This window comes from Molothrus ater, chromosome 27, assembly GCF_012460135.2.
Source record: "Molothrus ater isolate BHLD 08-10-18 breed brown headed cowbird chromosome 27, BPBGC_Mater_1.1, whole genome shotgun sequence".
NCBI lineage: Eukaryota > Metazoa > Chordata > Aves > Passeriformes > Icteridae > Molothrus > Molothrus ater.
Genome location: NC_050504.2, coordinates 1011380 through 1028838, shown reverse-complemented (window position 1 = coordinate 1028838; position 17459 = coordinate 1011380). Strand labels below are relative to the sequence as shown.

The 17459-nt window shown below is 52.7% G+C and overlaps 1 protein-coding gene across 1 annotated transcript in view; it reads right to left on the bottom strand.

Annotated features, from left to right (window-relative positions):
* The window catches only part of SCN4A (sodium voltage-gated channel alpha subunit 4), a 39648-nt gene extending 23074 nt beyond the window's left edge, over positions 1–16574 (bottom strand). Inside the window, exons 1-13 of the mRNA XM_036399097.2 lie at positions 16295–16574; positions 14863–14981; positions 13824–13913; positions 13078–13206; positions 12908–12999; positions 10691–11017; positions 9026–9089; positions 8059–8200; positions 7097–7309; positions 4779–4934; positions 4443–4566; positions 3091–3329; positions 174–347 (exon numbers count right to left, since the gene is read on the bottom strand). Of these exons, the coding sequence (XP_036254990.1) occupies positions 174–347; positions 3091–3329; positions 4443–4566; positions 4779–4934; positions 7097–7309; positions 8059–8200; positions 9026–9089; positions 10691–11017; positions 12908–12999; positions 13078–13206; positions 13824–13913; positions 14863–14981; positions 16295–16561 (2136 nt within the window). The 5' untranslated portion in view covers positions 16562–16574. The remainder of the gene's footprint in view (positions 1–173; positions 348–3090; positions 3330–4442; positions 4567–4778; positions 4935–7096; positions 7310–8058; positions 8201–9025; positions 9090–10690; positions 11018–12907; positions 13000–13077; positions 13207–13823; positions 13914–14862; positions 14982–16294) is intronic.
* Positions 16575–17459: the final 885 nt, after the last annotated feature.

The following is a 17459-nucleotide window of genomic DNA, read 5'->3' as shown; positions in this document are numbered from 1 at the left end:
CCCCGAGACCACACCTGCTCTGACTCCCTGAATATTTAACTTCCCTGAATATTTAACTAAGTCTTGTCTTTAACAGGGGCCAAGTTGGGCCCCCCCAAGCTGAGCCCCCACCATGAAGGAGGCTGGACAAGCCATCCTGTCCCTGTCACCGCCCAGGTGTCCCCAGCACGTACCAGGCGGAAGGAACGGAGCACGGAGAGCCCCTGCACATTGGCCAGGCCCAGCTCCACCAGGCTCAGGGTGACGATGAAGCTGTCAAAGATGTTCCAGCCCTGCTGGAAATACTCGTAGGGATCCAGAGCAATGAGCTTTAGGACCATCTCTGCTGTGAAGATCCCTGTGAAGACCTGTGGGAAGCAGCACCCTTGACCACTTGTTCATACACCAGCGCTGAGCTGTGGGGTGGGGTGGGGCACCATCCCTCTTTTTTGGGGTATTCCCAAAGCATTTCACCCTGTTAGGGCCAGTCCCAGCTGGGAACAAGCTCCCCAGGTGCTGCCCAGTGGGGTGGGCAGACTGGGAATACTGGTGACTGATTCGTCTGGAGGGACACAAAGGTGAGTGCTGACAGCTGAAAATTAAAAATAAAATTTCCTTGGCAAGGAGACACCTTTGGAATGACTGGCTAATCACAGCTGCCCAGCACTGGGAACTGGGCTGCTGCTGGGAGGCCCCTGTCCCTCCCTGAGCCCTGGGAGAGCTGAGCTGGGTTTTACACATTGCTCCTTTCCTAGGACCACAGCAGCACCTGCAGCATTGTGTCACTGCAGACAGGGCTCAGCCAGGTGACAGTCGCCATCCCTGCTGCCATTCCATGGCACAGCACGTGCAGAGGGCCTGGTGACAGATGGTTTTGGGACACGTCTGTCCATCACAGAGCAGGGAGGAGCAGCAGGGAGGCTCCTGCATCCTGGGGGATGTCCCCATATATCGCTTGCATGGCCACAAACATCCCCTGTCCTGCTCCAGTGTCCCAGGGGATTGTCCCCACATGTCCTTTACATGGCCACAAACATCCCCTGTCCTGCTCCAGTGTCCCAGGGGATTGTCCCCACGTGTCCCCAGCATGGCCACAAACATCCCCCGTCCTGTTCCAGTATCCCCTGGGATTGTCCCACGTGTCCTTTACATGGCCACAAACATTCCCCATCCTGTTCCAGTATCCCCTGGGATTGTCCCCACGTGTCCCCAGCATGGCCACAAACATCCCCTGTCATGCTCCAGTGTCTCGGGGGATTGTCCCCACGTGTCCCCAGCATGGCCACAAACATCCCCTGTCCTGCTCCAGTGTCCCAGGGGATTGTCCCACGTGTCCTTTACATGGCCACAAACATCCCCCGTCCTGTTCCAGTATGCCCTGGGATTGTCCCCACGTGTCCCCAGCATGGTCACAAACATCCCCCGTCCTGCCGGTCCCAGCTGGCCCTGCCCTGTCCTGCACACCCTGGGGTGGGACAGGCAGCTCCCCCCGGGCACGGGAGGGGATGTGGGGCAGCCCAGGGGGCACAGGGGGGTCTCCTCCCTCTGCTCCATCCCCACCTGGCCCTTCCCCGGCAGATCATCCCGGGGATCCGCTCCTGGCTCGCAGGAAGCCCTGGAGCCGCCCGAGCCCGGCCGTGCCTTGAGCCCCGGCCCATTAATCCCCTTGTATTTCCTGAATGAAACCAGAGCCGGTGCCGCCCGCCGGGACACACAGCGGCGTCCATCATTCCGGGGCTGCGCTCCAGAGCCCCGCAGGTGCTGGGGCAGCCCAGGGGATGGGAGCGCTCCCATCCTCAGAGCATTTCCACTCCTGCCACGGGGCTCCGGGCTTGTCCCACCAGCAGATCCATCCAGCTCAGAGACATTTGTCATAGACATATTTTATGAAAGGTCCTTTTGCCACAGGATCTTTTCTCCTGAGAAGCTGGGAAGCTTCAGCTTCTCCATGTTTTACTACTTTAGGATGTGACTTAGAGAATTGTCTACCCAGCATGTGAAATTGCTTTTACTTGATGACCAATGACAACCAGCTGTCTCGAGGCTGTGAGCAGTCACAAGATTTTATTATTCATTCCATTCTTTTCTTTGCTAACCTTCTGATAAAATTCTTTCTACTATTCTTTTAGTATAGTTTTAGTATATAATTTTCTTTTAATATAATATATATCATAAAATAATAAATAAGCCTTCTAAAATATAAAGTCAAGATTCTCATCTCTTCCCTCATCCTGAGATGTGGTGGTGTTCACAGGGGTCCCAGGATGAGGGAAGAGACGAGAATGTTGACTCAATCTTTCAGAAGGCTTGATTTATTATCTTATGATATATATTATATTAAAGCTATACTAAAAGGATAGAAGAAAGGATTTCATCAGAAGGCTAGATAAGAATAGAAAAGGAATGATAACAAAGCCTTGTGACTGATCAAGACAGTCTGGACAGCTGGACTGTGATTGACCATTAATTAGAAACAACCACATGAGCCCAATCCCAGATGCACCTGTTGCATTCCACAGCAGCAGATAACCATTGGTTACATTTTGTTCCTGAGGCCTCTCAGCTTCTCAGGAGAAAACATCCTAAGGAAAGGATTTTCCATAAAACATGTCTGTGACACTGAGACACCTACAAACACAACCACCTTTAGCTGACCCCAGTGAAGAACCAAGAACCACCACAGACATTTGCCACCAGCTCCAAGCAGGAGCAGCCACTAAATGCACCTATAAAATCAGGACAGCTGAGATTTGCAATGATTCCACTGGAAAAACCCCTGATTATTATAAATTTTAATGCTGCATTGCTGCTTCCTGCTCAACCTGTTTGTTCCCACAATCTGAACACCCTCTGCTCTGCCCTGTGGCCACCCAACATTTCTGTGGGGACACTGTGGTGTCACCCAGGGCTGTGGTGCAGAGGGTGGCTCAGGATGCAGCAGGAGGGGAGCAGGGGATGGTGGATCCCAACCCCATCAGTGCCCTTGGGCCATCCCAGAGCCCAGCCCTGCACTAGGATGCTGTGGGCAGAGCCCTGGGATGTGTCACACAGCAGCAGGGGGGGATCTGCCCTCTGGGGTGGGGGTTTGAAGGGGAGGATGGAGCTCCCTACCAGGTTCCCCACGGTCAGCACGTTCTCGAACTCCTCTGTCATGGGGTAGTGCTCCATGGCCATGAAGAGAGTGTTGAGCACGATGCAGATGGTGATGCCCAGGTCCACAAAGGGGTCCATCACCACCAGCTTGACAAACTCCTTCAGCTTCACCCAGGGACGGCAGCAATTCCAGACCAGGAATGTGTGGGCAAATTTGTACCACCAGGGTGGGCATTTCTGGTGAGCTTCTTCCAGCTCTGAGGGTGGGAAAGGAAAAGTATGGGATTATCGTGTCCTCACCTGGGTGGGCAAGTGCTGACCCTCAGGAGAACTTCTCCTGGGGCCCTGGACCAGCTCTGGATGATCTATGATTTCAATATCATGGAACAGCCTGAGCTGGAAGACACACACAGGGATCATTGATCCAGCTCCAGACCCCCCAACAATCCCCCCCCTGGGCATCCCTGGCAGCTCTGTCCAAACCCTCCTGGAGCTCTGGCAGCCTCAGGGCTGGGACCATTCCCTGGGGAGCCTGGGCAGTGCCAGCACCCTCTGGGGAAGAACCTTTCCCAGTATCCATCCCAAATCCCCCTGGCACGCTCGTTCCCTTGTCCTGTCCTTGGTCACAGGGAGCAGAGATCAGAGCTGCCCCTTGAGGTCTGACCTCAGGCTCCTCTTCTGCAGCTGAACAAACCAAGTGACCTCAGCCACTCCTCATGTGGCTCCTCCACATCCTTCATCATCTTCTTAGCCCTCCTCCGGACATTTTAAAAAGCTTTAGATCTTTTAGATCTTTTTTGTATTGTGGCACCCAAAAAATACAGGGGCTAAAAGGAGGATCCTTCCCATGCCCAGGCATGGAGATGATGCAGAGCTGGCTTCAAACTGGAGAGGGATGGAAAGGCAAATCAGCCAGGGAACTGTGGATCCAATCCTGCTCCCAGCCCCTGGGCAGGATTTGAGGTGTCCCTGCCACCCCTGAGATTGCCAGGACACCCAAGGGCACTGCTCTGGGCTGACCAGGGGGTTTCCTGCCTGTTCTTGGGGGGACAGGGGACATGGACTGCTGAGTTCATGGTGCTTTTTGCTGAAGCTGACACTGTAGCTCCTGGGAAGCTGCTCAGCAGTTCCCAGTTGGCTCTGGAAACTCCTCTGACCAGCTGCAATCCCATTGATTTGTGTGAGATATTGGATTATTGCCTCCAGGCATCATCCCAGTGAGCTGGGATGAAACATCTGGCTTGAGCATCACTGACCCCATATGGAGACCCCAGGGCTGGAGCCATCCCTTGTGTGGGGCTGGGAATTTGGGACAGCCACTCTCACCAACCCAGGCTCTCCAGCACTGACCCTCACCCTGTGGGACATACCTTCCACAGCATTGGAGATGACACTGATGGCACTTCCCACCCTCTTCTCCAGCCCAGGCCCATCCTGGTTGCCCACAGTGAGGTGGTTGAGGTCTGGCTTCTCCAGCTCATGGGTGGAGTTGAACTGGGAGGAGAGGAGGGAGGGATGAAGAGTTATTCCATGCTCTGAAAGGCAGAGCAGGCCGAAAACAGGGAATGGTCTGGAGAGACCTCTGAGTGCAAGGTGGGCACCCCAAAAAGGCTTGTAGGACCCAACCCACGGCGAGGTGGGCACAAGCCTGGCCCCTCAGTGGGGTGGGCACCCTCAGGGATGGCAGGGGCAGGGCTGGCACCTACATCAACCACGGTGTCAGATCTCTGCAGGGTGATCTTGGGCACCACCTGCCCGTTGCAGTCCTTGGCCTTGTCCTGGTCACTGTTGAGGTCGGAGTCGTGCCCCTTCCCGGCCACGCTGCTGGGCAGGGAATTGCTGCTGGATGAGCGCTCCTGCAACTGCACAACCCTGTCACCCCTGTGCCCACAGCCATGGGGACATCCCACCGTGGCTGGGGGCTCCAGGGGCTGGGAAAATTCCTTCCCTCCCTGGAAGTGGTGGATGGAGGAGGCTTGGAGGAACCTGGGGTAGTGGGAGGTGTCCCATGGCAGGAGGGACTGGATGAGCTTCCATGTCCATCCCAACCCAAGCCGTCCTGGATTTCCAAGCCTTTCCTTTCCTTTTCCTTTTCCCTTTCCCCCCTCTTCTTCCTTCTCCTTCTTTCTCCCTTCTCCTTCCCCTCCTCCTCCTCCTTTCCTTTTTCCTTTTCCCTACAAAAAGTTACCATACAACAAAATAACAACCCTCAATACCAAACATACCCAATACAACAAACACCATTTTATAACCACCAAAACTACCGACCTACCACTACAACACCACCTCTATCCACTTCTATTACCACAAATAAAGAAGAATTGCAGTTTTACACAAAATTACACAAATTACAGTTTTCTCTTTCCCTTTCCCTTGCACCCTCTCCACTCAGCTCTCCACAGCTGAGTTAGGTCTGTTCATGTTTGGTCAGGGACAATAATTCCTAAGGATAAAACTGAGCAAACCTTGGTTCTTCAAGTGGGAAACTTTGCCCTTTGCAATGAGCTGTCTTCCAAAATGGCAAAGAAGCCAAAATCCTCAAGGCTCTTGCTGAAATGTGACCTCCAGGATTTTTGCACTTGCACTAAATGTTGCATTGTCACATTTCCATTGCATTAAAAAAAAAAAGTCTTTTTTTCTCCTTTTTTTTTTCCTTTTCAACAGTGCTATTAAAATTTGTAGTTTATTACACCCTCTCATAGCACTGAGGATGCCACAGTGGACTGGGAAATTCTCTGTTCTCAGAGCACGTTGCTGAAATCCAGGACATATTCCACCTTTAATCTCAGGATATGAAATAGATCCAAGCCCCCATTTCTTGTAGGTGCTTTGCCCTCACTCTCAGCTTAATTCCCTCTGTCTTTTTGCTTTTTCTGTGTGACTCTAAAGGAAGACATCCCTTAACAAAGCCTTTGGGCACGTCCCTGGTGGATGTGCTCAGGAAAGGGGCCTCAGCACCAGCCTGACCCTTGGGCAGGGCTGGCTCAGACCCTTCCTGCAAACAGCAGCAGCCAGAGGGGAGCAGACCACTTCCCAGGGGATGCTGTAGCTCTGGACAGATAAGAGAAGAGAGATAAGAGGCTTTGGAGAGAGTCAAACATTGGTTTGTGTCTCTCTACACATGAGGGAGGTGGTGACCTGCCCAAAGAGATTTTCAGGGATGTTTCCTGTGGATGATGCTAGCACGGACCAAAAGGATGGTTAGAGCTGGAAAATGGCTGGACTGCAGCACCAGAGCTTTTGGCCATGTTTTTATAGGGATGTTGTACTGAAAACATTCCCAAGGATGGCAAAGGGGTGAAGGTAAAATCTTGGCACCACAACGGGACATCTCCTGTCCAGGCTGTGCTTTGGCCAAGCAGGGCTGGAACAGATGATCCTGGAGGTCCCCTCCCACCTGGTGTTCATTGGATCCCAGGGTGGTTTGGGTGGGAAAGGACCAGAAAGACCCTTAGTTTCCAACCCTCCTGCAATGAGCATGGACGCTTCCACCATTCCAGTTTCCTTGGCTCCCACAAGGACACCAGGAGCTCCCTGGTGAGGCTCAGGGTGTCTCGAGCCCTTGGTTGTGCCTCCAAAGCCCGGGGTTTGCTGATACACTAAGCTGAGCTGCCCCATCTTCCCTGAGTGCTCCTTTGTGCCCTGGTGACACCGAGCCGGGCTCCTGCCAGCCTTCCTGATGTGCTGCAGGAGATCCTCTGGAACTTCTGAGGCCTTTTATGTCCCTCACCTCCTCCTCCTCTCAAACATCCCTGTGCTGCTCCCCTCTGCTGCCTCCAGTACACCCTGGGCTGGGATTTGGATGCGGAAATTTGATCTTTTCAACCTTTTTTGTCCCCACCCATGATAGTATCTCAGTTTTCTGATTCAGATGTGATACCCGAAATAGTTGCTCCATTTTTTCTCTACTTCCTATGGACCAAATGGAGTTTTTATTTGGATTTTACACCATGCTTGTTGCTACCTCCATTTCCTCTTCCTATCCCCAAGACCCCTCATTTTGGCCTCCACTCTTCCAACTCACCAGCCTTTCCTGCTCCTCTTGCTGCTTCTTCAGCTGCTCCATGAGCTGCTGGAATTCCTCCTCCTTCTGCTGCTCCTCCAGCATGGTGGCATCGTTCTGCTCAGCATAAGCCATGGCCACCACGGCCAGGATGAGGTTGATGAGGTAGAAGGAGCCCAGGAAGATGACCACCACGAAGAAGATCATGTAGGTTTTCCCTGCTGCCCGCAGAGTCTGTGGGAAGAGGTGGCAGGGATGTCACCATGTTACTTTGGTGACACTCCCAAAAGAAGGTGCTGCCCTGGGACACCCTCCTGGTTGTGGTAGGAGGGAAATATTTTGCCCCTGTCTTCTCCAAGGGTTGGTCATTGCCCAGTGGACCTTCCTGCAGGCCCTGGCACTGGGCTGGGACTGGTGGGAGGCAGAGAGAAGTCTTGGTTCCCAAGGTTCCTGAGGGCTGCGAGTGATGGAGGTGGGACCAATATTTCATTGACTCACTTTGCTCAGCCCCCACCTTCTCAGGGCTCACCTTCAGGACAGCAGGGTCCTTTTCTGACTCTGATCATCTGGGCAAACCTTCAGAGGACAGGGGGAGCCTCAGGTGTAGGATCCCTTTTACCTGGCCAGCCTCTGGAGCTGGGCTCAGCTGGGGTTTTGTGGTGTCTCTCTAGAGGACAACCCAAGGAGGGGACAAGTGACCTGGCTTCTCCTCCTTATCCTGTCCCTCAGCTCGAGCCAGAGGTGCTCTGGACAATCTCATAAATCCCTGATTTCCATGCTAGAGCTGGCAGCACCCTGGGAAATACACTGCACTGAAATACAGTGTCTTCCATGCTAGGGAAGCAGTAAATGGGACCATCCCCACCACTGCTGATCCTGGCTGGGTCCACAAACCACAGAAGGATCCAGTCAGTGACTTTTCACCTCAGGGGCAGCACAGAGACAGAGGAAGGCTGGCACAGGGGTGGAGGGGTGGTGCCTACCAGCTGGAAGAGGTTCTCCCAGAAGTCCTGGGTCATGAGGCGGAAGAGGGCCAGGAAGGCCCAGCTGAAGGTGTCGTAGCTGGTGTAGCCATAGTTGGGGTTCCTGCCGGCCTTCATGCACTCGTAGCCCTCGGGGCACTTCCTGCCAGGGGGGCAGCAGGGGTGAGAGCCTGGCACAGCCCCGCAGCCAAAATCATTCCTAAGGGAGGGGGTGCAGGGGGGGACCCTCCCCTCCAGCATGAGACAGGTGGGACACCTGGGCTGGCAGCCCCTGCCCCTGTGTGAGAGCTGATGCCCCCCAAAGCTGACACAGGCAGGAGGCTCACACTGAGACCCCTCAGGCTGTGAGTATACATATTTATTTAAAGTGGGAAAACACATTTTGCTTGGGATTGGGTTGTACACTGAGGTGTTAAGGGTTTGGGGATTTCTTTGGGAGAGGTGTTTTGTTGGGGATTTCTTTCTTTCTTTCTTTCTTTCTTTCTTTCTTTCTTTCTTTCTTTCTTTCTTTCTTTCTTTCTTTCTTTCTTTCTTTCTTTCTTTCTTTCTTCTTTCTTTCTTTCTTCTTTCTTCTTTAACTGATAATAAAATTAGTTTCCCTGTCACACACAAAAAAATCGATTACAGTGAATTAAGGCAAAAAATTAATGAAAATACCTTAATCTCATCCCATTACTACTAATAGATATGTACTATTTCATTTTAAATAATATAAATTTGGGGTGCCTGAACTGATTCCAGCTGAAGCTGACACAGCTGTGATGCCCACACTGGTACCCTCGAGCTGGTACCATTGGGATGATCCAGCTGATACCCTCAGGGTGCTCCCCAAGCTGATCCACTGGGATTCCTGGACTGTTCCCCTGCAGGGCCCCATTCCCAGCCCCATCCCAAGCACCAGGGGTCCCACGGGCTGTGCCAGCGTCCTGTGCCCTCCCAGGGGTGCAGGGGAGGGGGTCTCACCCACCCAGCATCGCTGCTGTTCCCGCAGAGCAGGGCATCCAGGGCTCCCTCCAGGAAGTAGTAATTGGCTTTGCAGGTGGGGAAAGAGCAAGAAATAAAAATGAATGAATGAATAAATAAATAAATAAGCACAAACATTGGTTTTCAAACTCTTGGGTGCAACTTGCTGTCATGGAAATTCCTTGAATCCCAGTCAGGCACGTGATTATCTACTCTCTGTTGACTTTGTTGCTTGTCTTGGCTCTTTCTCAGGGAGCTCCTGGGATTGTGTCATCAATCCAACCAGGTCCTCCCAAGCCTGGAAATCCCTCTGGATCTGGCCAGGGCCTGGCCACCTGGAGAATGGGTTAACACGAGGTCCAAGGATCAGAGCTGGGCTGTTTTCCTGGGAAATCAGGGCATTGGCAGGAAGCACCAAGCATGGGGCATGGCAGGAGTCCCAGGAAAACCCAGGGAAATGCTCCTTCTCCATGGCTGCAGCTTCTCCTGCTGCTCCCATGGCTGGTGGGGACCCCAAGGGTCCTTACAGCTCTTCCTGAGGGCTCCACAGGAGCTGCCAAGCAGGGACACCACAGGGACACAGGAGCACCTGCAGACACCCACACCTGGATGTGGCAGAGGGCAGCTGGATCCAGTCCTGGACATCACCCAGCACAGCCCCCCCCAGGATTCTGGGCCTTCCTGGGTCCTCCCTGGCCCTGCCTGCCTTCTTGCCATGGAGTTTCTCTTTATCCTGTGGGGGCTCAGGTGGAAATACCCTATCTGTGCAATTCCAGGGTTTGGGCTGGCCCCAGCAGCTGCTGTCGTGGCCTTGGGCAGCTGCTCTTTGCTTGGAGCTCATCAGATCCTATGGATGGAACTTGTTCCCTCCCAAAACCTGCCTGTAATGAATGCTGGAGCTGATTGTTGGGCCAAGCAGCTCAGCTGAGACCCAGCCCGGCCTTCTGAGCTCTGCTGAGTGTCCTGAATGAGATGTGGGCCATCCATCTGGGGCACCCTGCAGCTCTACCAGGCAGATTTGCTAGATTTTTATATTTTCATGGAGTCTAAAACCTCAAAACTGAAGAACAAACAAAAAACCCACCAAACTTTGGGCAAAATTTTCAAAGAAGGGGTAAGAAAGGAGAAAGGTAGACCTTCCTGAGGAGCTGTGCTGGTCCCACCTCTCCCTCCCTTTGTCTCTCCCTGCCCTCCTGTGGCTTTTGTGGTGTTGCATAAAGGGTTCATTGGGCACTATAGAAGGATCCAGATAGGGAAAAGTGGCTTCAAAGTGTCATTCCTGCATATTTTCCTCTGGTTTTCCAGTGTTTTTCCTCTGGTTTTCCAGAGGAGCAGGTGGAACTCAAAGGGTTTGGTCTCCCTACTGTAACCTCCCCAATGACACATTGGCCCTGACCAGCAAGTGAGAGAGGTGGAGACTCTGGTTCATCCCAACCTTCCTGTTGTGAAACCTTCCTGGAAGAGCTCAGCTTGCCCAAGTGGACCCCATTGTCCTGTCCAGGGGGATTTGGTCCCATCTGTCCCTTTGGTGAGGGTGCACAGCCTGTTTCACCCACCAGCCTGGGCAGGAAGGTCCCTGTCAGCAAAGCTTGGCATGGCCAGGAGGAGCAGGAAACTGAGGAGCAAACCAGGGTGGAGGTTAGAGGAGAGGGAGGTAGAGGAGCTTTACCTTCATCGCTGATGTAGGCCTCAAAGTCAAAGGTGCTCCCGGTGAAGTTCCCGGTGAAGTTGCCAGTGAAGTTCCCAGTGAAGTTCCCGGTGAAGTCATCCATGAAGTCGTAGAAGGTGGAGTTGGCCGAGGTGTCGTTGTCCAGCCCCAGATCCTGCAGGAAGGTGCTGTTGGGGGGAGGCCAGCGCACACACTTCTGCCGCAGGTTGCCCATGAAGAGCTGGAGGCCGATGAGGGCGAAGACGCTCAGGCAGAAAACCGTGAGGATCATCACGTCTGAGAGCTTCTTCACCGACTGGATCAGGGCCCCCACGATGGTCTTCAGCCCTGGGGGAGGCACCACCACTGAGCTGACTGCTCCTTGGTTAATTTGTGGGGTCCCCAGAAGGTGCTGGCTGTCATCCCTGAGTGAGCCCCCAGCTCTGTGCTCACATCACAGCCCAACTCTGCCCCCACACACGGCTGTCACCCTGGGGTTGGTGCTGGTGACTTCCCCATCCCAACCTTGGGATATCCAAACCAAAGCCCACCCCAGCCTGGCAGCCATCAATTCCTTAGCATTTTCTTTTTTTTACCCTAAATCTGGCATTTTTTGGTACCAAGCCAGTGGAGTGAAGCACTTCAGGGTGGGACATGGAGAAGCTCTTTGCTGGCCCAGCTGTTCGATGCTGTGCACCTCTCCCAGCTCCAGAAAAGCCTCCATGGCCTAACTGCTGTCTTTGGGTGTCACAGACACGTTTTATGAAAAATCCTTTCCTTAGGATTTTTCCTCCTGAGAAGCTGAGAGGCCTCAGGAACAAAATGTAACCAATGGTTATCTGCTGCTGTGGAATGCAACAGGTGCATCTGGGATTGGGCTCATGTGGTTGTTTCTAATTAATGGCCAATCACAGTCAGCTGGCTCGGACTCTCTGTCCCAGACACAAGCCTTTGTTATCATTCCTTCTTTTGCTATTCTTATCTAGCCTTCTGATGAAATCCTTTCTTCAATTCTTTTAGTATAGTTTTAATATATCATAAAATAATGAATCAGCCTTCGGAAACATGGAGTCAGATCCTCGTCTCTTCCCTCATCCTTGGACTCCTGTGAACACGGTCACACCTGGGTGGTTGAGAGCCCTGCCAGACCCCTCATCCTGATCCCTTCAAGCTGGAAAATCCCTGGTGTGCCCCAGTGAAGGTGACAAAGTGACACCTGCACCTGGATTAACTCATCTCTCCCCACAACGTCACTGATCCCTCCCCAAGGAGGCTCATCCACAGATCCTCAGTGGGGTTTTTCTGTGGAGGATGGAGTTTCTGTCAGCCAAGGTCTACATGGATGATGGACAATGCTGGGACACCCCAATGTTCATCTTTAGAGCTTCTCTGAGCCCAGAGCTTTCTCACATGGAGAAATTCTCCAAGGAAATGATTTTTAGCCCTGCCCTCTTGTCAGGTCATCATTCCCCAAATTATTTAAGTAAAATCCTGTTCTCCAAGGGCCTGACCAAGGTCAGATGTTCCAAACCAGCTTATTTTTGCCATTGCTATTTCTGCAGAGCCCTTGGGGATGTCATTCCAGAAAGAAGCAGCAGTTTACATTTTTCTCAATGTAATTTTTAGCCTGTTTGATGAAGGAAAAAAACATTCAAATGTGAACCCTCATGTTCTGGAGCCTGCAGGGACACCACAAGGATTTATTCACCACAAGGAATTGTCATTTTCAGTTCAATCTCATGCTTCAGATTTCTGTGCTTGCACCAGGTGTTGAAATGGTATCAAATTTGGAAATCAGCAATCAGAGGGATTTGATAAGGTGCTCCTCACATGAATCTGGATGTTTTGGGTGATGTTAAACCTGTTAAATATCTCAGCTTCAGCACCAGACAGCCAACAATTGGCACAAAGCTGAGTCCATAGCTTCAAACATGGAAAGATTTGGTTTATCAAACCCATAAATCCACTGGGAGCACAAATTCCCTTAATTCATCTCCAAGGAACATTAAAAACATCACATCTACCTCTTCAGGCCTGCCAGATGAGTGCAGCTGATCTCAAGATGTAAAATCAGCAGGACCTGGCCCAAAAGCTGAATTTACATGGAAAATTTATGGAATACCTCATTTTCTCTGTTTTCTCTTGGAGCTGCCCAAAGAACCAGGAATTGCTGGGAACGGTGGGAACACCTGAGCTCAGGGGAAGGCACGGAGGGCAGGCCCCTCCTCTAAGTCCCACCTGGTATCACCGTGATGGTTTTCAAGGCACGGAGGACACGGAAGGTCCTGAGAGCAGAGATGTTCCCCAGGTCCACGAACTCGGTGATGTAGCTGTGGGACAGGAGAGGGAGGAGCTGCAGGGGCTCTGCCCAGAGCACTCCTCGTTCCTCCCCATCCCACAGGACTCACGCCATGGAGATGACCATGAAGTCCAGCCAGTTCCACGGGTCACGCAGGAATGTGAAGTCGTCGATGCAGAAGCCTCTGGACAGGATCTTGATGAGAGACTCGAAGGTGTAGATCCCAGTGAAGGCGTATCTGAAACGGGACTGGTCACCTGGGACACACTTGCCCAGGTTCAAGGTTTGCCCAGCCCTCCCAGGGGGAATATCCTGAGGAGCTGACTCTGGGGGCTGATGGGTCTTTGGGGTGCTTCAGCACTTGGAGAGGTTTTCACCTCACCTTGTAAGGTGGGCTGGGACATCTCGAGGTACCAACCCCTCTGGTGACCATTCTGCAACACCTCTGTCCCTGCTGATGTCCCACCACCCCCATGTTCCCTGCTGAGGCCTGACTGTGCAGAATCACAGCAGAAAATGCTGGATTTCCCCCCTCCCCTGGGTTGTCCACAGTCCCTGGACAGGTGGATCAGCTCAGCCTCTCCAGACTGACAGTGCTGACCCAGCCCAGCCCAACCTGCTCTTCAGGGCTCTCCAGTCATGGGGACCCTGCCAGAATTTGGGCAGCTCTGAAACATTTTCACTCTTCAATGCCCTATGGAGAGTGTGGACATCCCTTCTGAGGGCCACCAGCACCTCCCCTGTGCTGAAGGGTGCCTGGATCCCCACCTCCCCCCTCAGCCTTGGTCTTGTCCCTCCTGAGGGACATTGCCAGGCTGGGCTGTCCCCGTGGTCAGGGGAGGTCTCAGGACTCACTCCACGTTCTTGGACCACGCCGGGGGGTTGCTCATCGTCATAAACACGCAGTTGGTTAAAATGGTGATCATGATGAACATGCTGAATAATTTAAAACCTGGTCAAGGGCAAATGCTCTGATGGTGCCTGGATCCCCCCTTCTCACAGTCAGGAAGACAAGTGTCCCTGTTCCTCTTGTCCTGGCTGCCACCTTGGTCCCTCACCCTGCCCTGCTTCTCCTGATGCTCTCCTGCCTCAGTCCTGTGCTCATACTTCCCTCTTTTCCTCTTTGCTTCCCTATATGGTCCCAGCCCCTTTCCTTTCTTTTTGCTCTTTTCCTTCCTTCCTTCCCAGCTCTGTGGTGCTGGCCCTTCCTCCCTTTCTGTCCCCTGTGCTCTTTCCTCTTCATCACCTTTGGATACAGCTTTCCCTTCCCTTCATAGTCTCTTCAGTCCTCAAAAACCTTCATCTCTTTCTAGAAAGCTCTAACTCTTAGGCTTAGCCCGTCTTCTGCAAAACCTCCCTCTTTTCTTCCTCCCTCATGGCCATGATCCCCACTTCCACCAGAGCTCTGCTGTGATCACTTCCACCCACCCTGCAATGCCCCTCGTGCTCTTGGGCTCCTTTCCTGCCTTTCCCTCTCTGTCCTGATTCCTCTGCTTCCCTCTCCCAAAGCCTCCTTGGAGCTCCCCTGCTCACCCCCTTCCCAGTGGGACCAGATCTGACCCATGAACATTTCCCTTCCTTTCCAAATCTCCCCAGACCTCAAAGCCCTTCATCCTCTCCCTAGGAAGCTTCACCCCTTGGGCTTTTTCCTTTCTCCATCCAAACTGATACCTTCCAACCAGAACAAGGTTTTGGTGCCTTCAAGGTGCCCATCAAGGACCTGTTCCTTGGGGTAAAGCTCTGGGCAGCAGGTCCTGCTTGTGCTGGGGACCCAAGAGCTTTCCACACCACCCCATCATCAACCCCTTCACTTGCCCGTCTCCTGGGGCTGTTTGGACTCTGAGCACTGGGGTTTCAGCTGGCCATGGAGCAGCATCCCAGAGACCAAGGATATGAATGGATGAGGACTTTGATGGCTCCTCTGCGGATGGGGTTGAAGGGCCCCAGCATGTAGAGGGCAGGGGTGGCCGAGAAGCGGAAGATGGACTTGCCCTTGTTGAGGACTATGAATGTCTGTGGAGAAAAGAGGGGAGGGGGGTTAGTCCTTCTACACCCCCCAAACACCACGGACCAAGGGCTGCCCTTGGAGGGGAGATCCCTCTGCACGTTTGGAGCTCCAAAGGCTTGGAGATGCTCTATGCTTTGGAAGAGAGGCAACCACAGCAGTCTGGGGTGGTGGATTGTGGAAACCCAGGGCACTGGGAATATTTCTCTGTCTGCTCTGGGGTGCCCTGACCCCCAGGGGAGCACTGATTTTGACCCTCATTCATGGAGAAAGTTTCCCAGACTTCAAGATAGACTGGAATCCACAAAAGTGTAAAATGGATTTTAGAGAGTAGTGTAGGTGCATCACTTGGTGAGAAACTGAGGTTTTGGGGTTTTTAGTGTGTAGTGGATGGAAGCAAGATGGAGGGCACAGGGTGTTGTCCTGGGTTTCTTCTTCATGCTTCTTCTTCCTTCTTCTTCATGGGTTTGGGTGGCATTTTGTAATTGGGCAGAGAAGTCCACATTGGGATCAGTTATTGGGTTAAAAAGGAAAATAATCTAGGTGTCAGCTCTTAATTGGATAGTTTAGTCTTAAAAGACCTTGTAACGAGAGATTGTTGGCCATTTTGTACCTTCTAATGAAAAGCTGCCCACCTCACAGCAGTGAGACTGTTTTACTGATAAATAATAAACACCTGAGTCTGGACATGAACTACCATCTCAAATGCCTTCAATCCAGACCCAGAGAAACCAATAGTGGATCACCAGAGTGGGCTCAGGTAAGCACATGAGGTCCCTGCTTGGGTCTTTTGCTCGGGACTTACCCCTAAGGCCAAGCCTATGAGACAGAGTAGAAATTCTCCAGAGTAGAAATCCATTTTGATTTAGGTGAAATGTACATCTTTGAGTCTGTGGTTAGAAAACATAGCTATGTAGCCTGACTGCAAAGCCTAAGCTCAAAGAAGATAATTCAGTGAAAGAGAGAGATAAAGGAGGAGAGACAAAGAGTGATAAAAAGAGACAAAGAGACTGCTGTGAGAGCAGGTCAACCTGACCTAAGAATTCTTTCTGATAAAGAAGAACAAGCAGCAAATGTCATGCAAAATTCATAAAAATTAATCTATATGAACCTATTGTGAAATTGTATGCATATGGATTTGAGAAGAAGATAAAAAGGGACCTGAAGTTCCCAGAAGTACACATGCCTTTTAAAGAGAGTAATCTCCACGTGTGTCTGGCACTGTAATAATAAACATACTGGCTTTACAACTTTCACAAAGTTGTGGAGTTTTTAGCTCTCTCCGCAAAACACCCACCACGGGCAAAGCTCCGTCCCTCACCTTCTTGTCCTTGTAGAAAGGGTCGAGGTCCTCCAGCGGGGTCCCGATGAGCTCCAGGGGTGGGTCACCATAGATGAGGGGCAAGTTCTTGCCGGCTTCCAGGTCACTGCTGGGCTTGAGCTCCTCCTCCTCCTCGGGCATCTCCACCTGCTGCCTCTTTATGCGGAGCGCCTCGGCCTCGGCCATGCGCTGCTCGATGGCGGCCAGCGAGGCGGGCGTGAAGGGGCGCAGGTTCTCGGGGCCCGGGATGTGCGGCAGGCCAGCCATGCTCGCATTCTGCTCCCGGGCCCGCCGCGCCCGGCCTGCGGGGACAAGGGGCTGCAGCACATGGGGGACGCCTCGGGAGGGGGGCTTGGGGGCATCTAGGGGGGCTTTGGGGGCATCTCGGGGGGGTTTGGGGTTAAGGAGCACCACCTGGGGACATCTTGGGGGGTTTGGGGGCATCTTGGGGGTGTTTAGGCTTTTAGGAGCACCACCTGGGGACATCTCGGGGGTGTTTGAGGTTTAGGAACACCATCTGGGGACATCTTGGGGGCAGCTGGTGGCAGGTTCTCAGAGGGGTTTTAGGAGCACCACCTGGGGACATCTCGGGGGTGTTTGAGGTTTAGGAACACCACCTGGGGACATCTCGGGGGTGTTTGGGGTTTCAGGGACACCACCTGGGCACATCTCGGGGCCCTTTGGTGGCAGGATCTCAGTGGGGTTTTAGGAACACCACCTGGGGGCATCTCGGGGGCATCTGGGGACATCTCGGGGGCATTTGGGGTTTTAGGAACACCAGCTGGGGACATCTCAGGGGCAGTTGGTGGAGGATCTCAGTGGGTTTTTAGCAACAACCCCTGGGGACATCTCAGGGGTGTTTGGTGCAGGATCTCAGTGGGGTTTTAGCAAATGCATTTATGGCAGAAATGTTGAGCTCACAGGGAAGGTTATTGTGCACGGATCACAGAGCACCCAGGGTGTTCCTGCTCCTCCCAGACCCCCAATCCCATCTGGAGCTGGGAAGCCTCAGGCTGGAGGAGGCTCAGGGGGCACCTTCTGGTTCTCCACAAGTCCCTGACAGGAGGTGCTGCCAGGAGCAGTGACAGGACAAGGGGACACAACCTTAAGCTGCACCAGGGGAAGTTTATGCTGGACATCAGGAGAAATGTTTTCCCAGAAAGAT